Genomic DNA, 21,930 nt, shown 5'->3' with positions numbered 1-21,930 from the left:
AACTGTCCTCATGTGAGCATCTTGCTGCATTAAAGGGCCTGCTGTAATGGATGGCTCATGGAGCTTCCCAGGGAAGAGCTTGGAGAAGTTGGCAAAATGGTGCCTAGTCATTTTTTAATGCACACTAATAAAGCTGACAGCAGAAACTGGTTTTGTAATGTATGAAAGTAACTTCTAAACTATTCACGTAGAGGTGGCACTGGAGATTGAGATAATTAATTGAGCTCATTTTCTGTAGCCTGTGAAAAGAAAAAATGATGGCATTAATTGCGACGGTGCCCCACATAAAACTGGTTCCTGCAGAGTTTCAGTGCATTAAACAAAGCCTGTTTTAAATAGACCTGTCTGTATGGCGTGTTTACAACCAGAGGATTAGAAGACCTCACTGTCATCTAAGCAGATCAGCAATATCCATGTGTTCTTAGAGGTATAATTTACCAGTCAGGGAGTGGAAACGTGAGAACCTGGCAGTTGAGCCTAGAAAAATGGGAATGTTTGCACATCACCAGACTGTTAATTCATTACTTCCCTACCTCCATAGACACTGGGGAAAGTTGATTAATTTTAACTTCATTTTATTGTTGTTTCTACCTTGAACCATATTGTGAGTTTTTATATATGATCAGCAAGTTTTAGCTTATCCACAGTTGCAGGCTCAGATGATGTTCCAATAAATGCTAAAAATTCATAAGAAGAAAAAAATGGGACTTAAAGTTTGCTTTTTAATCAATTCAGAATCTGGGGATTTTTTTGCCTTGCTGAGTTTTAATGCCAAGAGAACAACTTTTTAAAATACGTTTCTGTCTCTAAACTTCTCTAAAAATGTTTGGTATTCTTCAGCCTGGTATTACTCAACCCTTCATTCCTGAAATTCCTTAAAGGTCTGGGTTTGTCCAACCCCGTTAAACTGATTCGATTTGTAAACTATGAGGCCACCTTCCTTTTCTCCAGTCCCCATTTCCAAAGGTAACCTCATTTTATTCTTCTCTCCCTTTAGATATGAACACAGTAATATTAACCTGTTTTGCTTCCAATTAGTGCTACTCCCTCCCAGAAATACAACTCACGAAGTAACCGAGGAGAAGTGGTTACCTCCTTTGGCTCAGCACAGGGAGTATCTTGGTCTGGGAGAGGAGGAGCTGGAAACATCAGCCTGAAGGTCTTGGGATGTCCAGAGGCACTAACTGGGAGCTACAAATCCATGTTTCAGAAGCTCCCAGACATTCGAGAAGGTGATTGTTTTTCCCTTTGAAATTCTGGTGGATATAAAACCACCTAGAAGGGTGTAGAGTAACAAAGCTTCAGCTAGGCTGGTAGAACAGGTTCCAAGGTTGCCTTTCAATATATGAGTTGGTAGATGTCCTCATGGAAGCCCTAGTAATGGAGGGACACTGGCAATACTATCAGTGATTGCCCCAAGTCACTTCAGTTTGCTAAAAAGCACATAACCATTCCCAGCAGCAAAAACTTGAACGATGTAAAGGAATTCAACTTAAAGATATTCATGGTTCCTTCGTTAGAAGCCTTCTTCAGGTTGGCCTTGACTTGCCTAAAACCTCAGTGAGGACTCGAGTAAAGGGCAGACTTGGAGATGGGGTGGAGTTCATGCTGATTCCCTGGAATTGTGCTATGGGGTCTCCTGTGGCCAGATGGAAGGCCAGATTCAGCAACCAAATATCGGAAAATTGGCAAGGGTTTTAGAAGGTTTAAACTGGCCAGATGTCCAGGCACCCTTCCTGCTTCTGTAAAATGACTGACTTTAATATTTTACAATGTGCTGTATTTTCTCTTCTTGGCAAGTGAAATGTCTTTAAACATAATACTTTTTTTTCCACTTCTGGAATTGTAGTTCTGACCTGTAAGATAGAAGAACTTGGCAGCGAACTCAAGGAACATTACAAGATTGAAGCTTTCACTCCTTTGCTAGCCCCAGCACAGGTAAGAGTTGTTCTAATAGTTCTCACTAATTAATATTACGTTTTTAAATCGATGACCAAAAGGCATCCTTCTTGCTTCCTTTTTCACTTCTTGTCTGTGTTCTAGTTTGAACATCTATCTTGGTTGAATTTGGGAAAATGGGCCCTTCTGAAGGAAGATTTGTAAGTGCTGTCTGGTTTTGTGGCCAGAGAGTGATTTTCTTCCCACTTGGATTAGAGTCTTGCACATAAGCAGAGATTGAAGGCCTTGTTTCCCTTGGTGGTGAGTCAGGTAGCTCCCCGGGGATTTCCCACAAATAGAAGCATTCACGTATGGAGATAAAAGGACAGCAGCGACGGTGGGGTTTTCAGAATCTTGTTCTCTGGACAGTGACTCCCAGTCTCTCCCCTGGTTTTGTCTCTTGTTATAGACAAACTGCTGCCAATAGTATCTTTATATCATAGTTTAATCTGGCATATATACAAGTGCTTTCTCTCTAGAACGTTTTCTAATCTAAGAGGAAGTATATTCTAGAAGTTTCTTTAAAGTACCTTTGTCAATGTTTACATTCAAAGAATGATCAGTTGGGGAAGCGATGCAGAACTGTGTCATAGAAGGAAGTGTTAGAGGACTTGGAAGGAAGTAATTGAGGGAAGGCAGGGAGGCACAATCACTGGGAAAGATGAGACTTCCTCTGTTTTCTCCCAAGAGTGGGAACAGAACAGAGGAAGCCATGGGGACAGAGATTTTTAGCTCAATTAATAAAGAACTTCCTGTTAAGAGGTTGTATGGTATGTGGCTAAGGATATGGCTCTAGAGCCAAATTTCTGGTCTCAAACCCAAGTTTCACCCACAGTTTGACCTTGATTTGACTAAATTATCTAACCTCCCTGTTGCTTGTTTTCCTCATCTGTAAAATGGGTACAGTAATACCCACCTGATGGTTGCTGCAAGGATTAAATGAGTTAATACATATAAAATGCCTAAGAATACATTTTAGAACAGTGCATGGTATTTAGTAAGCTCAAGAAATGTTAGCTATTATGAAGTAGTTATAGCTGTCCAAAGATGCAGTGGGCTGTCCTGGGGTGGTGAGGACGGGGTGGGGTGGGCATCCAGGGGCAAGTTCCCCTACACTAGAGATGCTCACACTTAGGCAGCCTCCTAGGAGGGCTCAAGTACTGGGTGGGTGGGTGGACAGGATGCCCTTTCAGAGTTCTTCCATCCTGAGAGTCAGTGATGATGCAGTAGTCACCTCAGGTTCAAAGCAATGCCCTGCCAAGAAATGTATTTGTTGTTTGCAGTTTGTTGTGCTATTCACCCTATTGACTTCAGAATTTGAGCTCCTGCTCCAAAGACTGTCTTTCTTATGCTGTGACCTTCCTTTGGTAGGAGCCTGTCACTCTGCTGGGCCAGATTGGCTGTGATAGCAACGGGAAGCTGAACAACAAGTCAGTGATTCTCGAGGGAGACCGGGAACATTCCTCGGGTGCTCAAATTCCAGTGGATTTATCTGAGCTTAAGGAATATTCTCTGTTTCCTGGACAGGTGAGATTGGAGGAGCTCCACCAGGATGCAGGCGCACTCTTTACCTTTGTAGTGTAGGTGCTGTGCCATGTGCAGCTGCTCCTCAGTTCCTGTCTCTGCTGCCATGGAGTGTGGCTGGAGCACATGCCCCAGAGGAGACACCACTGTTGGGATTCCTATTTCCCCCATGCTCTGACCGAGGCTCTGGGACCTGACTGCCCAGCCTCAAATCCCAACTCCCCGCTCCACGAGGTGCATGGCTATGGACAAGGTACTTAACCATCTAAACTACAGTGTCTTCACTCACAAAATGGAAATAATAATTCTTTTTTTTTTTTTTTTTTTTTTTAGTATTTATTGATCATTCTTGGGTGTTTCTCGGAGAGGGGGATATGGCAGGGTCATAGGATAATAGTGGAGAGAAGGTCAGCAGATAAACACATGAACAAAGGTCTCTGGTTTTCCTAGGCAGAGGACCCTGCGGCCTTCTGCAATGTTTGTGTCCCTGGGTACTTGAGATTAGGGAGTGGTGATGACTCTTAAAGAGCATGCTGCCTTCAAGCATCTGTTTAACAAAGCACATCTTGCACCACCCTTAATCCATTTAACCCTGAGTTGACACAGCACATGTTTCAGAGAGCAGGGGGCTGGGGGAAAGGCCATAGATCAACAGCATCCCAAGGCAGAAGAACTTCTCCTAGTCAGAACAAAATGGAGTCTCCTATGCCCACCTCTTTCTACACAGACACAGCAACAATCTGATCTCTCCTTCCTTTCCCCACACTTCCCCCTCTTCTTTTCAACAAAACTGTCATCGTCCTCATGGCCCGCTCCCGATGGTCGCTGTCTCTTCGGAGCTGTTGGGTACACCTCCCAGACAGGGCGGCCGGGCAGAGGCGCTCCTCACCTCCCAGACAGGGCGGCCGGGCAGAGGCGCTCCTCACTTCCCAGACGGGGCCGCCGGGCAGAGGCGCTCCTCACTTCCCAGACGGGGCGGCCGGGCAGAGGCGCTCCTCACTTCCTCCCAGACGGGGCGGCTGGGCAGAGGCGCTCCTCACTTCCTCCCAGCCGGGTGGCAGCCAGGCAGAGGCGCTCCTCACCTCCCAGACAGGGCGGCCGGGCAGAGGTGCTCCTCACTCCCACACTGGGCGGCCAGGCAGAGGCGCTCCTCACCTCCCAGACAGGGTGGCCAGGCAGAGGCGCTCCTCACTTCCCATATGGGGTGGCAGCCGGGCAGAGGCGCTCCTCCCTTCCCAGATGGGGCAGCCGGGCAGAGGCGCTCCTCACTTCCTCCCAGACGGGGTGGCGGCCAGGCAGAGGCGCTCCTCACCTCCCAGACGGGGCGGCCGGGCAGAGGTGCTCCTCACTTCCTCCCAGACGGGGTGGCAGCCGGGCAGAGGCACTCCTCACCTCCCAGACGGGGCGGCCGGGCAGAGGCGCTCCTCACTTCCCAGATGGGGCGGCCGGGCAGAGGCGCTCCTCACTTCCCAGATGGGGCGGCTGGGCAGAGGGGCTCCTCACATCCCAGACGATGGGCGGCCAGGCAGAGACACTCCTCATTCCTAGACGGGGTGGCGGCGGGGCAGAGGCTGTAATCTTAGCAGTTTAAGAGGCCAAGGCAGGAGGCTGGTAGGTGGAGGTTGTAGCGAGCCGAGATCACGCCACTGCCCTCCAGCCTGAGCACCATTGAGCATTGAGTGAGCGAGACTCCGTCTGCAATCCCAGCACCTCGGTAGGCCGAGGCAGGCAGATCACTCGAGGCCAGGAGCTGGAGACCAGCCCGGTCAACACGGCGAAACCCTGTCTCCACCAAAAACACAAAAACCATTCAGGCGTGGCGGCGCGCACCTGCAATCCCAGGCACCCGGCAGGCCAAGGCAGGAGAGTCACGGGAGCCCGAGGCAGGGAGGTTGCAGCGAGCCGAGATCACGGCAGCACAGTCCAGCTTCGGCAACAGAGGGAGACCGAAAAAAGAAGGAGAGGGAGACCGAAGAAAGGGGAGAGGGAGAGGGAGAGGAGGAAGAGGAGGGAGAGGAGGGAGAGGGAGAGGGAGAGGAGGGAGAGGAGGGAGAGGGAGAGGAGCTGGAAATAATAATTCTTACCTCATAGGATTGTTGTGAAAATTAGATCATTTGTACAGAGCATAATTATTATTACTAATGCAACGCCCTTAATTCGTTTTCTGCAAAAATGCCCTAAGTTTATGATTACAGAATGAGAGTAGTTGGACAATGCTTTTAACTGCCTCAAAATAATGTATTCCAGACCTCATTGATCTCCACTGCTTAGCAATCCTGTTTGTTTTTGTCTTTCAGGTTGTAATTATGGAAGGAATCAACACCACTGGTAGGAAACTTGTTGCCACCAAACTCTACGAGGTACACAGTGGTACCCCAACTTGCCTCTTGGTTTGCTTCAGGCAAAGTATGTCTGGAAGCTGTCTGTTCTAGAAACTGATCCTTTTTAGGAGCCCATTTTATTTGTTAGTCAGTTCTCCATCTGTAAGTGGGAACCTACCCCTAGGCCAGGGGTCAGCAAACTCTTTCTGTAAAGGGCCAGACAGTAACTCTTTTAGACTTTGTAGCTATATGGTCTCTGTCACAATGACTCAACTCTGCCTTTGTCTACAAAAGCAGCCATAGAGGACGCTTAAACAGATGACTGTGGCTGTGTTCCAGTAAAGCTTTATTTAAATAGTGGGCTGCAGCCACATTTGGCCCAGAGGCCGTAAGGTTACCTATCCCTGCTCTAGGCAACAATCCTCCAAAGATTTTCATAGAATGCCAGGAAAAGTAGCAAGAAACCCTTCTCTCCCATCCTTGCCTAGAAGTACACTGATACTTTAGGCACCTGTTTTGCTCCCACTTGTTGCTGGGTGTTTTATGACAATTGAGTAGTGACCTCCCATTACCTGGATTTCTTTACCCTCTGAGCAGTATGGAAAAATGGCAGGTCCCATCAGATCCAAGGAGCAAGACAGAGGCACATCCTTCCCCTGCCCTCTCGCTCCTCCCCACTGTCCTCCCATCACACACCTGCACCACCCCCAACCCGGTGCCCTCCCCTTTCCTTACCAAGGTGATGCCTGGCGCAAGACCTTACTTGAGCTTTTCCCCTGTTTTTAGGGTGTGCCACTTCCATTTTATCAGCCCACTGAAGAGGATGCAGGTGAGTTTCGGTTCAAATATTGTTTTGCCAACAGTGAGGGTGGTAGACATGAGTCCAGGAGTGCAGTTTCCCGAGCCCAAGAAAGCTACAGAAGCTGCTGAAGAGCAATGTGACCAAGCAGTGAGGGCGCCACCATCAGTGAGTTCGTAGGATTTTTGTCACAAGACCCCTGGTCTGAGCCCAGTGAGCATTGGTCTTGCTGTCGCCTGAGTTCTGCCTTCATGAAGCATGTTGTTTAAAGGCTAATGTTGAACAGGTATTTTTGAAGGTTGCCTTGGAAAGGAAGAAGATGTACAATTTCAAAAAGAATTTCTTTACATGCAGCGTGGGCCAGATGCGGTGGCTCACACTTGTATTCCCAACACTTTGGGAGGCCAAGGTGGGAGGATCACCTGAGGCCAGGAGTTGGAGACTAGCCTGGGCAACATAGGGAGACCCTGTCTCTACTAAAAATTAAAAAAAAATTAGCTGGGCTGGTGGTGCATGCCTGTAGTCCTAGCTAATCAGAGGCTGAGACAGGAGGATTGCCTAAGCCCAGGAGTTCAAGGTTGCAGTGAGCTATGGTAACACCATTGCACTCCAGCCTGGGTGACAGAGCAAGACTCTGGCTCTTAAAAAAATTAAAATTAATTAATTTTTTGAAAATGTAATGTGGCATCCTGGATTGGATCCTTGAAGAGAAAGGGAACATCAGTGGAACAACTAGCAACGTCTGAATAAAGCCAGGAATTTATTTTTTTATTTTTCTGGCTCTAACACTCAACCCCAAAAATCCAGGAATTTAGTTAACAGTGATATACCAGCATTAATGCCTTAATTTTGACAAATGTTTATGGTTACCTAACATGTTAAGATTAGGGGCCACTGGTGAAAGACACACAGGAACTCTGTACTATCTTTGCAACTTTTCTACAATTCTAAATTTGTGCTTGAAAATTTAAAATAATTTCTTTTTTTTTTTTTTTGAGATAGAGTCTCGCTCTGTCCCCCAGGCTGGAGTACAGTGGCAAGATCTTGGCTCATTGCAAGCTCCGCCTTCTGGGTTCAAGTGATTCTCCTGCCTCAGCCTCCTAAGTAGCTGGGATTACAGGCGCACACCACCACGCCCAGCTAATTTTTGTATTTTTACAAAACCCCATAGAGATGGGGTTTCACCATGTTGGTCAGGCTGGTCTTGAACTCCTGACCTTGTGATCTGCCTGCCTTGGCCTCCCAAAGTGCTGGGATTGCAGGCATGAGCCACCACGCCTGACCAAAAAGAATTTCTTTAAAACCCTAGTGTTATGTGGTAACTAATCTAGTTGTAGAAAGGCAAAAAGAAAGTGACAAACTTTGCTTCTAAATATTTCAACATAATTTCAGCACTTCGCAGGGCTGAGGTGGGAGGATCACTTGAGCCCAGGAGTTTGAGACCAGCCTGGGCAATATGGCGAAAACCTGTCTCTACAAAAAAAAAAAAAATGCAGAAATTAGCTGGGCATGGTGGCATGTGCCTGTGGTCCCAGCTGCTCAGGAGGCTGAGGTGCGGGGATCACTTGAGCCTGGGAAGTCAAGGCTACAGTAAGCCGTGATCATGCCACTGCACTCCAGCATGGGTGACAGAGTAAGACACTGTCTAGATAGATAGATAGATAGATAGATAGATAGATAGATAGATAGATAGAATTTATTTATTTCAAGGTGGCCAGGTGTGATCGCTGACATCTGTAACCCAGCACTTTGGGAGTCCAAGGTGAGAAAACTGCTTGAGCCCAGTTTAAGTTTAGCCTCCCGGCACATAGTTGGTCTGCATCTCTACAAAAAATAAAAATAAAAAAAAATCGGCTTGGTGTGGTTGTGCACACCTGTATAGTCCCCATTACTTGCGAGGCTGAAGTAGGAGGATTGCTTGAGCCCAGGAAGTCAAGGCTTCAGTGAGCCATGATTGTGCCATTGCACTCCAGCCTGGGTGTCAGAGTGAGACCCTGTCTCAAAAAAAAAATGTATGTATTTCAAGGCATTGTTTTTTTTTTTCTTCTTTTTTTTTTTTTTTTAGACAGTTTCACTCGTTGCCCAGGTTGTAGTGCAATGGCGCCATCTCGGCTCACCGCAACCTCCACCTCCCGGGTTCAAGCGATTCTCCTGCCTTAGCCTCCCAAGTAGCTGGGATTACTACAGGCATGCACCGCCATGCCTGACTAATTTTTGTATTTTTAGTAGAGATGGGGTTTCTCCATGTTGGTCAGGCTGGTCTCAAACTCCCAGCCTCAGGTGATCTGCCCGCCTCGGCCTCCCAAAGTGCTGGGATTACAGGCATGAGTCACCACACCCAACCCTCAAGGCATTTTTGTAAGCACAGTGGAGCACTGTTAAGGATTAGCAACCAGATCACTGATACTAGCATGTTGTCAACACCCCATGCATGTAACAGTGGCCAGAGCCATTCCTGGAGATGACCTAGAATCAGGAGTGAAATTTAGGACTTTGTGATATTGCACATTTTATCAGAAAATACAAGTTTGGCCGGGCATGGTGGCTCATGCTGGGACAGGAGGATTGCTTGACCACAGGAGTTTGAGAGCAGCCTGGGCAACATGGTGAAACCTCATCTCTACAAAAAGTACAAAAAATTAGGCCAGGCGCAGTGGTTCACGCCTGTAATCCCAGCACTTTGGGAGGCCGAGGTGGGCAGATCACACGGTCAGGAGATAGAGACCATTCTGGCCAACAAGCTGAAACCCCATCTCCACTAAAAAATACAGAAATTAGCTTGGCTTGGCAGCGTGTGCTTATAATCCCAGCTACTCAGGAGGCTGAGGCAGGAGAATCGCTTGAACCTGGGAGGTAGAAGTTGCAGTGAGCCGAGATCGCCACTGAACTCCAGCCTGGCGACAGAGCTAGACTCTGTCTGAAAAAAAAAAATTAGCTGGGTGTGGGCATGGTGGCATGTGCCTATAGTCCCAGCAACCTGGAAGGCTAAGGTGGGAGGATCACTCTCCTGAGTCCAGGAGGTCAAGGCTGCCATGAGCCATGATCATACCACTACTGCACTCCAGCCTAGGAGTCAGAGTGAGACCCTATCTCAAAAAAAAAAAAAAAAAGAAAAAAAAGAAAATACAAATTTATAGGGGCAAGGGTGGCATGCTGGTATTAGGTGAATTTCAGGTAATGAAATCAACCTGGCTGAGATACCAGGAGCCTGAGCTGCGTACCAGGGAAGCCTTTGGAAACAGTTTAACAGGTTGTTAGTGAACTTTTGTACAAGAAATTAAATGAGGCACTCATGGAGATACAGAATAAGACATGGCCCTCGCCCTCCAGAGACTCACTGCTTACACTGGGGCTCACATCTCCTGTAGGCTTCTCAGAGCCAAACTTAACTTTGTCCCCTACCCCACCACCACATGAAACCTGCTCTTCGCCTTGAATGCTCTGTCGGTTCATGGTATTATTACTGTGATAGACTGAATCATAGCCCCAGGAATCCCTGGAACCTGTGAATATTTTACCTTTTGTGGTAAAGGAGACTTTGCCCGTGTGATTAAGTTAAGGCTGTTGAGATGGGGGATTAGCCTGGATTATCCAGGTGGGCCCACTATAATCACAAGGGTCCTTATAAGAGGAATGGCAAGAGAATCAGAGTCAGAGCTTAGAAATGTTAGGCTGCTGTGATTTGAGGAAGCCTAAAGAAAAATTTTATTTCAAAATAGAGAAATCTTAGGCTTCTGGCTTTGCCGCTGCAGGTGGGGCCATGAACCAGGGAATGCAGGTGGCCTCTGAAAGCTGGAAAAGGCAAGAAAATGGATTCTTCTCTAGAACCTCCAGACAGGAGGAACTCAGCCCTGCCCACACCTTCAGTGTAGGATTTTTGACCTCTGGAACTGTAATATAATAAATTCGTGGGCTTTTTTTTTTTTTTTTTTTTGAGACAGTCTCACTGGAGTGCAGTGGGCATGATGACAGCCCACTGCAGCCTCAGCCTCCCAGGCTCAAGCAATCCTCCCACTTCAAGTAGCTAGGACTATAGGCTCAGGAGGTACGCACCACCCTGCCCAGCTAATTTTTGTATTTTTTGTAGAAACAGGGTTTCATCATGTTGCCTAGGCTGGTCTCGACCTCCTGAGCTCAAGGGATCCTCCCGCCTTAGCCTCTCAAAGTGCTGGAATTACAGGCATTGAGCCACCACACCCGGCCAAATTCGTGTTGTTTTAAGGCACTAAGTTTGTGATAACTTGTTATAGCAACAATAGGAAACTAACACAACAGCATGTTAAGAAGCCAGGGATCTTTGGATTTTGTTGTTGTAAGCCACAGAAACTGGCTCAGACTAACAAGAAAGCAGGAATTTATTAGGGGAGATCCAGGTAGCTCACAGACTGGACAAGTGGCTAGAAACCCAGGCTTGGAACCAAGATGAGAGCCCGGGAACTCTAGCATCCAGGTAGCAGGAATTCCCCAGCTGGCTCATCTCGGCACCTCAGCTGGAATAGGTTAGCTCTAATCTTTTTTCTCTCCTTGGATCGTTCACCTCAAGATTGCAGACCCTGGGAGGAGAGTGTGAATGGCCTTGTGCCATTCTGGGTCATGTGCCTGCCCTTGGCTAGACGAAGACAGAGCACCCAATTTACAGCCCCATGTAGACTGCCTTGTGGAGGGGAGGGCTGATTCTCCAAAAGGAAAGCAGCTGCTGTTAGGAAAAAGGCAAAGTGTGATGGGTGGCCCCTGCACCCCATCACCCTGGAGTCTCCCGTTCCAGTCTCCCATTCCCCGGCCTGTCTTTCTGGGCTCTTCAGTACCCCACATTCTCCAGCCACACTGGACCACCAGACATTTCCTAACACTGAGCACACTCAGGTCTCAATGCCGTCCTGTACCCTGCCTTGCCCTTGATCCCCAAAAATTCTCAAACGTGTTAGCAAATTCCACCTTGGTAAATTCTTTCCTGACTGCCACTTTCCTCGAATCTTTCGTGTTCACAGCTCGTAAAGTTGCTACTGCCTGTTCTAGGTATTCGTGTACCTGCCTGTCTCTGTCTCTACCACCTAGTGGAGTGTTCTTGGAGGGCGGACATGAGGTCTTCCTTACCTTGGGTCCCCAGAGTTGCACACATAAAGGACTCAATGAGTTGAATCCCGTGGCATTTCCCATCATTGTCCTTTCTCCTCCCACCATTCTAATACTAGTCCTCTTCTAATCAAGACCTATAACCTCTGTCTTAGACTTTGAGCAAAGCATGGTCCTGGTTGCCTGTGGACCATATACCACGTCTGACAGCATCACGTATGACCCCCTGCTCGACCTGATTGCTGTCATCAACCATGACCGGCCAGATGTCTGCATCCTGGTAAGAGGCACCAGTGGGAAAGCTGAGGAGTCAGCCTTGGAAAATAGCTTTAATGCAGTTCTAAATTTTTAGGAAGCATGTCAGTCCCTCCTCCTTTTAGAAAATATCTTTTCATTCTTAATCTACATCTTTGGAGAGGTATACATATCTATGGGCCTTTGCTAGATTTAAAAGCCCAACTTTGGCCAGTTGCAGTGGCTCACGCCTGTAATCCTAACACTTTGGGAGGCCGAGGTGTGTGGATCACTTGAGGGCAGGAGTTCTAAGCCAGCCTGGCCAACATGGTGAAACCCCGTCTCTACTAAAAATACAAAAAAATTAGCTGGGCGTGGTAGCAGGCGCCTGTAATCCCAGCTACTTGGGAGGCTGAGGCAGGAGAATTGCTTGAACCTGGGAGGCAGAGGTTGCAGTGAGCTGAGATTGCACCACTGCCCTCCAGCCTGGGCAACAGAGTCAGACTCCATCTCAAAAATAAAAATAAAAGCCCAACTTTTTTTTTCCACCCTTCGTTGATTTTACAGTATTCTTACCTCTTTCTCATTACTCCAACTTGTGAACTAATCTCTTTTTAAAGCTCAAAATACTATTATTAGTATGGTGATCAATTTCCCTTGCTAGATTTAGAAAGTCAGAAAACCCAGTGTGCATTTTTTTTTGTTCATTTGTTTTTTTTTTTGAGACAGTTTCACTCTGTCACCTAGGCTGGAGTGCTGTGGTGCGATCTCGGCTCACTGTAGCCTCCACCTCCTGGGCTCAAGTGAGCCTCCCCTATCCTCCCTGAGTCTTCTGAATAGCTTGGACTACAGGCACACGCCACCACGCCCAACTAATTTTTGTATTTTTTGGTAGAGAGAGGGTTTCACCATATTGCCCAGGCTAGTCTTGAACTCCTGGGCTCAGGCAATCTGCCCACCTCAGCCTCCCAAATTGCTAGGATTACAGACGTGAGCCCAGTGTTATAGTGGTTATGGGGCTCTGGGAGCCTCCCTCCATCCGGGGCACACGTGTTTCTGCCTGTGAAATTGGCTTGGCGCCCCCGCCAGCCCATCTGCTAACTGTCCCCAGGCTCTACAGGCAGCCTTGGAGGGACAGATGAGCCCTCCACAGAGAACTGCCAGAAGAGGTGATCTGAAGTCATTCACAGACACAAGTGATTCTGATTTGTTCTTTTGGTGTCTTTGTTTCTCCCCTTGCAGTTTGGCCCTTTCCTGGACGCTAAGCATGAACAGGTGGAGGTGAGTGGGCTGGGGTGGGAAGGGGTCCTGGGTACTTGAATTCAGTCAGGCTCTCACTTTTCATTTTTTAGTGTTTATCCCACATCTGTAACAAACACGTTAAGTCCTGTGGCTAATCAGAAAATCATTTTAGCAGAGCACTTTATTAATAAAGATCTGGAATCCAAGGGCTTCCTTTCACCAGAATACAAGGCTGTCTGGAAGCTGGGGGAGGGACATATCAGTCCTAATGTTCCTTTGTTTGTGATGCCTGCTGCTAAGGCACAAGAGCACTAGCACAAATGCAGGTGTCTGGCAGTCACGGGCTGCCCTGTGAAAGAACCTGTCCTGGCCAATACCCCAAACTTATAACTCATCTTGCTGTCCTTTGCATAAAACACGAATGGTCCTTCCTGGGACATCTCCATGGCTGAGGTCTGGGACCTCCGATCCTTTGTCTCACGATACTTTGCCTTCCACGGAAAATATTTCAAAGCACTCTTTCTTTTAGTCTCTCTCAGATTGCATTCAAGAGGGTTAATTCCCACATCTCCTCTCCTGCGTTGGACTAGACTTAGCTCCTTAAGACAAAGACCATGTCTTTTTCATCTTTGCGTCTCCTTCAGCTCCTAGCCCAACAGCTAACATCTATGGGTCACCTAACAATGTTAAACAAGTGAATAAACACCAAACATCTGCCGTCTAAATCGGTCTCCTTTCCTTTCTTGCAGAATTGTCTACTGACAAGTCCATTTGAAGACATTTTCAAGCAGTGTCTACGAACAATTATTGAAGGCACAAGAAGGTCAGATTTCAAAATATTGGACAGAACCTTAAGCTTCTTAGGTTTCTCCAGAGCTTCCCATTAAGAAACTGAAACTGTTTAAAAGTCGTGGCAGGGCCAGGCTCAGTGTATCACACCTGTAATCCCAGCACTTTGGGAGGCCGAGGCGGGCGCATCACCTGAGGTCAGAAGTTTGAGACCAGCCTGGCCAACATGGTAAAACTCTGTCTGTACTAAAAATACAAAATTAGCCAGGCGTGGTGGTGGGCACCTGTAATTCCAGCTACTTGGGAGGCTGAGGCAGGAGACTCACTTGAACCCGGGAGGCAGAGGTTGCAGTGAGCCAAGATCGTGCCATTGCACTCCAGCCTAGGCAAAAAGAGCAAAACTCCATCTCAAAAAAGAAAAAGCCGGGCGTGGTGGCTCACGCACTTTGGGAGGCCAAAGCAGGCTGATCACCTGAGGTCAGGAGTTCAAGACCAGCCTGATCAACATGGTGAAACCCTATCTCTACTAAAAATACAAAATTAGCTGGGCGTGGTGGCACATGCCTGTAATCCCAACTATTGGGGAGGCTGAGGCAGGAGAATCTCTTGAACCCGGGAGGCAGAGGTTGCAGTGAGCCAAGACCACACCATTGCACTCCAGCCTGGGCAACAAGAACAAAAACTTCTTTTCCAAAAAAAAGTCATGGCAGTTCCTATTCTTTCCTTGCTTTTGAACTACCAAGATCAGCTAGAACCCTTGAACTTCAAGTGCAAGTTAAGAGGCATCTCTGTAAAACACAAAGATAAACATACTTGAAAGGACAAGGCTGCATCGGCTCTCACTCTTTGGTTGCTCTTTCTCTTCTATACTTAGTTCCTTTTCTCACTCCCTTTTGTATAAACTAATATTCCACGGGAATCTTCCCAGGATGGTTTTGAGAAGTGTTTAATGACTTACGCAGTGAAATCCTGTGAGACCCCAAACATCTCGTTGTGTAAGTGATTGTTTTGGGTGAGCCCAAGTTCCTCCCAAGTCAGTGCTTCCCCAGGGTGCGTGGGAGGCCGCCAGTGGCTACAGCTGGTGATGATAGAAACTCTCAGTGAGGGTAGGGCCTTGAATCCTTGCCATAGACCAAACGGAAGGAACTGTGAGAGGTCACAGCAGTGATGAGAGAGCTGTGCAGTTCTCATTTGAGAGGAAAGTCACTGTTCCAGGAAGAGGCTAAAGCCGGAAGTGGAAAGTTATTCAGAAATCTGACATCCTCCATTCCTGTCCCTTTCCCCCAGTGCCAGGGTTTGAAAGAAATTGCTATACGTGGTAGATCTCCTCACAATATCTGCATGCCTGTAGCTGAGCTAATAAAATACAAATATTCCTGAGGCTAAGCATTTAAAAACGGGTCTGTCACAAAGGTGGTTTTTAAAATAAGATGTCTAACCTTCCGCCTTTTAGCCGTGAGAACTGATCCCAGAATCAATAAGTTGTAACACTACCTTCTTGTACCAGCAGTGTGGGCCAGGATGGTAGATGTCACAGCTGGAATAAAGAACATCCCCCAACTCACCCCAGAATCAGAGACTTGGGTTGTGCCAGTGACAACCATGGCTGGTTCTGCCGTTTCTTCCCCCCCTCCCTCAGATGAAGGTGATGGAGGTGCCTTCCCTCTTCCCCAGATTTGCTGTCATCCTGGTCAAGTTCATCAGGCCTGGAGAGTGGTTAGAACTCCTCAGCAGATAGGCCCCCAAAACACAGGAGCAGGGCTGTGTTCTCCTTTTGTCAGCCCTTGGGGACAGGCAGGGACTGTGTCGTAGTGCCCTAACACTGGCTGGGTGCTTTCAGTTTGAGGTCGGGTTCTGTTTTTGGTTCCTTACCCCATGTGGTATTGACAGCAGCGATAGAAATAAAGCACAGATAAGGCATTGTCACACTGGGGATGAGAGCCCAGCACCACCAGGCACTTTCATCTATGGCCAGTGTGTGCCACGGGGCAGGGGGAGCTGCCCCACCCTTCTAGAAACAGTATATAAACAGTTCTTGGGCAGAGAATTTCTTTGTATTCCTGAGAGGTCAGAAATGCAGAGCATTAAGCTGAGTCATCATTAGTAAAAGTCAGAGCCAGGCTAAGCGCAGGGGTTCACGCCTATAATCCCAGCACTTTGGGAGACTGAGGCGGGCAGATCACTTGAGGTCAGGAATTCAAGACCAACCTGGCCAGCATGGCGAAACCCCATCTCTACTAAAAATACAAAAATTAGCCAGACGTGGTGGTGGGTGCTTGTAGTCTCAGCTACTCGGAAGGCTGAGGTAGAATTGCTTGAACCCAGGAGGTAGAGGTTGCAGTGAGCCGAGATCGCACCACTGCACTCCAGCCTGGGTGACACAGCAAGACTCCATCTCAAAAAAAAAAAGAAAAAGAAAAGAGCCAGTGAGAAAGCACCTCAGAGGAAGCGAGCAGAGCCCGCAGTTCTCGTCCTGTTTGCGGGAGCAGCTGGAGGACCCTCCCGCTGTGACGTACGAGGTTGTGCAATGCTGAGCATAGTTGGGATGTTTTTCTGATCCCTCCTTCTATAGCCGCTTTCTAACCATGAGCAGGAAGCCTATTTCCTCCTTAACTATTGCCCTTCCAAAGCCTACACTGAAACAGGGCAATTTTGTCCCTTGAGAGCAGCCAGCTGCACCTCAGTCCTTTGTGTTCATCACAGACGTCAAGCCCTTGAGATGTGGAGCACAGATTGTCCCATTCAAGTTACCCTGTGGCCTGTTTACCAGACCCTGGCACCCAAATGCTGGACTGGATCATCCTAGTGAGCTTCTCAGTGTCAAAGGAACAATAATGAATATGCAAACACCTTTGGTCTCAGGATTCTGATTTTCTGTTGTAGACGTCTCATTTCACACTCTGAGAGGCCACCACAAACAGTGATAAGGGTGACAGCTGTCACCAGCACCTTTATCACATGTGAAAGTGTATGTATGCCTGAGAAGTCCACACATTTTAAGCAAGAGACGGAGATGGAAGTGAGAGCTATTGGTGGATTTTAAACATGCCTGCAAAGTAACACTTTATGCCTATTTGATTTATAAACGGCCCCTCTGCCAAGGTCATCTAAGGGAACCAAGGAAACCGGGCTTTCTTTCTCTTTTGTGTGGCCGGGAAAAATAAATAGTTGGCCCCCAGAGTTACAACTTTCTTCTTCACTTATATGTCGTAACCCTAGAGATTCTCCTGCTCCATCAAAGGAAACATCTGCTGTCATCTGTGCTTTTACTGTTACTGTTAAATATTTCTTTCATTTTTGCATGACAGCCTGCTGAGAAATAGAAACTCAGGGCATTACTTCCATGTGTGAGAGGGGAGGGATGCGATGGCTCAGGGAGAGGCTGCTTGGGCTTTTCTGCCTCCCGCTGGAAATGTCTGTGTCTCAGTTGTCCAGTAATTATGGCCCAGTGTTCAGTCAGTCAGAGGGTTTCAGCTGGATCTTCTAAATACGCAGCCAGGCCAGGTGTGGTGGCTCACACATGTAATCCCAACACTTTGGGAGGCCAAGGTGGGTGGATCACTTGAGGCCAGGAGTTCGATACCAGCTTGGCCAACATGGTGAAACCCTATCTGTACTAAAAATACAAAAATTAGCTGGGTGTGGTGGTGTGCATCTGTAGTTGTAGCTACTCGGGAGGCTGAGACACAAGTATCACTTGAACTCAGGAGATGTAGGTTGCAGTGAGCCCACATCATGCCACTGCACTCCGGCCTGGGCGACAGAGTGAGGCTCTGTCTCAAAAAAAAAAAAAAAAAGGCAGTCTCAGGGTCTTTTTAGTATGTCTGCCTTCTCCCTAGGAAATATGCCCCAGCTCCGTGCACCCTACCAAGGTGTGGCAGGGACACTGTTTAATGCCTGCAAGCTACACCTGCTTAGAAGGTGTAATGAGTCCAAGCTGTGGTTTAAACTCTGGCTCTGAGGCTATGATTCTTTATTCACATCCTTGTCTTTCTAGACTTTCTAGATCTCCATTTCTTTGCCCCTTTTTCTGCCAAAAAATAGTCTCCATCCTCTCGGTAGAATGCCACACAGAGCAACAAGAAAGTGTCCCAGGCAATCGGAGCCTGTCCAGATGGATGGGTGTGAAGTAGAACAAATTGTCCTTCACTCCCAGTGTCCCATGGGAAACAGCGTCTCTGTTCATAACAGAGTGCAGTTCTGAGCTGCCTCCCTGGGAGTGGGCTCTGCCTCCAGCCTGAGGCATCCCGCCTGTTGCGCAGCTGTTCTAACTCAACTGCACTCACTTTTCTCACTCTTCTGTTTGTTCTTTTGCCATACTAGCTCTGGCTCCCACCTTGTCTTTATCCCGTCATTGAGAGATGTGCACCATGAGCCTGTGTACCCCCAGCCGCCTTTCAGCTACTCCGATCTGTCTCGAGAGGACAAAAAGGTAGCAGCACCCACTCCTTGACCAGCAGGCAGCCAGAATCCAGCATGCCTCTGCCACTAGCTCTGGCCCTGAAGGGGAAGGTGGAGAGGACTCTTTAGGGTGTGTGTACAGCCTGAATCTTAAACTCTTTTTTTTAAACAGGCAAATGTGTCCATCAGTTTGATGTATGTTGGTTTGGTCCCCCTTTCCGTGGTCTCCCCAGCCCTCAGACAGCCCCCACTTTCATGGGAAGATGTTTCTAGCTTTGGCATACAAATGTTTGTTTCAATCCGTTCTCACTTTAGCAAGTACAGTTTGTGTCCGAGCCCTGCAGCCTCTCCATAAACGGAGTGATCTTCGGCTTGACGTCCACGGATCTGCTTTTCCACCTGGGGGCCGAGGAGATCAGTAGGTAAGAAGTGTGTTCCAGGCCCCAAGCAGGATGACTGGCTTTTTGGTTCCAGCCCTTTCTGCAGCCAGGAAAATCAAGGGGCTGCTTGACAGTCTTGACTAGAGAGTCCTGAAAGCAGCAAGCTGTGCCAGACCCTCTGGCCATCTGAGTTTCTCTGTACCCAAGGGGAGGGGTTGGATGCATTAGTTTCTGTTACCACCTCTCTAAACTGCGTTTGAGACCCCAAAGGACCACGTCCATTCTGTCTTTGCACTTAAGGGCATCAAAATTCATCTACATTTTCTTTTCTGCTCCCCTTTTTTTCATTTCCCAAATTTGTGACCTGAAAACAAATGTGGACATCCTGTTTGTGGAGGATAAACTGGGAATTTTCTCTGAAGGGTTTTCTTTATTACCAGTACAACATCCAGCTCTGCAGAGAATCAGGCCCTGACAAATTTGTTGAGTTGAAGTTGGGCAGCTCCGTTCTGCCGTCATCCTTGATGGGAAGGGGCGTGTGAAGCGACTCGCGTGTGAAGCGAGACGGGTGCGGCTCCTTGGCTGAGGTTTGAGATTCAGGTCAGCCTGGCTACGCACCCGCCTCACAATGGTGCCAACTTTGCATCCTCTTGCACAGTACGGTGCTGGCTAATGGCCTTCCTTGATCTTGATTATGAGGGATTCCTGTGCTTTCCCTTCTCAACCCGGTGTCCTGCGTCCCTCCTCATGTGGGGACAGACCGAGCTCCTTGTGGGTGGGTCTTTAAACTTCCCCAGAGGCATCCTCCTCTTGTCACTGGGCCTTTGCCATTTAGCTTCTCTCTGGTTTATTAAAATCTCCGGTCCTCCCTGAAGAGAAATGGGGCTGAAAAACAGGGTTCTGTGTTCATGCTTTCTTTTCTTTCCCAGTTCTTCTGGAACTTCAGACAGATTCAGCCGAATACTCAAGCACATCCTGACCCAGAGGAGGTGAGCTTGCCGCTGGAACCCCCGACTGTGGAGAGAGTGCCTTGGGGTCATGGAGCTATGACAAGCATGACTGTAAGAGCCTTCACCAGGCTACCAGCAGGGAACTTTACCCTGTGACGACAAGCCTGCATTCTGCCCCCCACACACAGAGAAAAAGTCTGTCTGTGGACGCCAGCAGCACGAAAGCCAGTACCTAGGGGGACTCTGTCTGAGAAGGGGGCCCCCCGGTCAGCTACTGCTGACAATTTCTCTCTGTCTCTGTAGCTACTACCCGCTCTACCCGCCCCAGGAAGACATGGCCATTGACTATGAGATGTTCTATGTCTACGCACAGCTGCCTGTCACCCCAGATATCCTCATCATCCCGTCAGAGCTGAGGTACTTCGTGAAGGTAGGTTTGAACTCTGCTTTTTCCCAGAAACACCAGAACCCAGTCTTTGACTTTCCCTTTTAGACCACCCGGCACTCACCCCTCGTGGGTCTGCCGATGGGGATGGGGCCTCTAGCACCTTGCCCTGTGGCCTTGTTTCTTTGGGGAGGTGGTGGGACCAGAAAACAAACAACTCTGTCAGTAAAATGCTTGAGTAAACAGTGTCCTCTCCTCCCTCCCCAAGAGAACGAGAGCCCAGGTGACTAGGAAGGCCCTCAAATGAGGGCTTTCACCAGGCCACATAGAGGTGACCTGGGGAAGATTTCATATGTACACTTGCCTGTCCTCTGCCTCCCAAATTCTGATATGACCTCCAAGTGGGCTCAGCTGGGAATACTTTGAAGAAGCTATTGGATCATTCTGATCTCTGCCACCCTTTAGCCCTGCCTGCCTTGGAGTTAGGTCCCTTACAAGGAATCTGCCTAGACCAGTCCCCCTCTTGCCAAACGAGAGCTAGTTCAACCTCAAGAGGTTAAAAAAAAAGTTTTTCACATGAGAAAGCAGTAAACAGCTAGATCAGGTTTGTCTCCAAGTTTGGGAGCTGATTGTCATTCCGCCAAGTCACCTCATTCTTCTGTTTGAAAGACTTAAAAGGAATTAAAAGCCTTCTAGTAACAAGTTAACATATGTGACTGAGGCCGGGCGCAGTGGTTGGCAATTGTAATCCCAGCACTTTGGGAGGCCAAGGTGGGTGGATCACCTGAGGTCAGGAGTCTGAGACCAGCCTGGCCAACATGGTAAAACCTCATCTCTACTAAAAATACAAAAATTAGCCAGGCGTGGTGGTGTGGGCGCCTGTAATCCCAGCTACCTGGGAGCCTGAGGCAGGAGAATCGCTGGAACCCAGGAGGTGGAGGCTGCAGTGAGCTGAGATCTCACCACTGCACTCCAGCCTGGGCAACAGAGCTAGACTCCGTCTCAAAAAAAAACAAAAAAAGTGACTGAAAATGTGTCTGGTTGTTTGGTTGCCTTTGTTTCCATTTTCTAAAACCCTCTTTGGGGTCCAGCCATCTGATAGCACTTCTTTTTCACATTGGTTCCCAGTTAGTTGAGGCTCTCCAAACCTGTCTCCTCTCCTCTTCTCCCCAGGATGTCCTCGGCTGTGTCTGTGTGAACCCTGGTCGGCTTACCAAAGGGCAGGTGGGAGGCACCTTCGCCCGACTCTACCTCAGGAGGCCGGCAGCGGAAGGGGCAGAGAGGCAGAGCCCATGCGTTGCTGCGCAGGTCGTCAGGATCTGAGGCTTCTGTCCTCTGCTGTTCTCTGCTGTGTGGGCCCTTAAAGTCTTAGCCAAGAGCCAAGACGTAGCCCTGTGACAAGGTGAACAGTTGGGTGGGAAAGGAGAGAGGAGCCAGCCAGGGAGGGGCAGCCGCAGTGACCAGGCCCAGCAGGGAGGGCTTGTGCAGCCGGGCCTGCCTGTGAGTGGTGCCTCTCCTGGAAGGAAGCTCTTGCTTCTCAGTCCGTGCTCTGTGTCCAGAAGTAAGCCAGCTATGGATCCCGCCCACTCAGAAAAGGCGAGAAAGCTTCGTGATTTTCTACATGAATCAAACACAGAAACAGCTTTTGGAGAAATTAAATTCTGAGTGTGACTTCTGAGTTTGACCTTTCTTCTGTTTTCTTTTATTTATTTATTTATTTTTTAGACAGTCTCTCGATCTTTCGCCCAGGCTGGAGTGCAGTGATGCGATCTCGGCTCACTGCAAGCTCCGCCTCCCGGGTTCGCGCCATTCTCCTGCCTTAGCCTCCCGAGTAGCTGGGACTACAGGCGCCCGCCACCATGCCTGGCTAATTTTTTGTATTTTTAGTAGAGAC

General features: G+C 48.3%; 1 protein-coding gene across 2 annotated transcripts in view; it reads left to right on the top strand.

The window, feature by feature from the left end:
• POLA2 (DNA polymerase alpha 2, accessory subunit) overlaps positions 1-21,714 on the top strand; it is a 37,560-nt gene extending 15,846 nt beyond the window's left edge. For both annotated transcript variants that reach the window (XM_002821528.5, XM_054525639.2), the window contains exons 6-18: positions 1,039-1,232; positions 1,850-1,938; positions 3,310-3,465; positions 5,760-5,822; positions 6,570-6,612; positions 11,811-11,935; positions 13,132-13,170; positions 13,881-13,954; positions 18,244-18,352; positions 18,637-18,743; positions 19,631-19,690; positions 19,955-20,081; positions 21,210-21,714. In XM_002821528.5, coding sequence (XP_002821574.4) covers positions 1,039-1,232; positions 1,850-1,938; positions 3,310-3,465; positions 5,760-5,822; positions 6,570-6,612; positions 11,811-11,935; positions 13,132-13,170; positions 13,881-13,954; positions 18,244-18,352; positions 18,637-18,743; positions 19,631-19,690; positions 19,955-20,081; positions 21,210-21,359 — 1,336 coding nt within the window. In that variant the 3' untranslated portion in view covers positions 21,360-21,714. The remainder of the gene's footprint in view (positions 1-1,038; positions 1,233-1,849; positions 1,939-3,309; positions 3,466-5,759; positions 5,823-6,569; positions 6,613-11,810; positions 11,936-13,131; positions 13,171-13,880; positions 13,955-18,243; positions 18,353-18,636; positions 18,744-19,630; positions 19,691-19,954; positions 20,082-21,209) is intronic.
• The last annotated feature ends 216 nt before the right edge of the window (positions 21,715-21,930 follow it).

This window comes from Pongo abelii, chromosome 9 (genome assembly GCF_028885655.2).
Source record: "Pongo abelii isolate AG06213 chromosome 9, NHGRI_mPonAbe1-v2.0_pri, whole genome shotgun sequence".
Classification (NCBI taxonomy): Eukaryota; Metazoa; Chordata; class Mammalia; order Primates; family Hominidae; genus Pongo; species Pongo abelii.
This window is presented reverse-complemented; position numbering and strand designations above follow the sequence as displayed.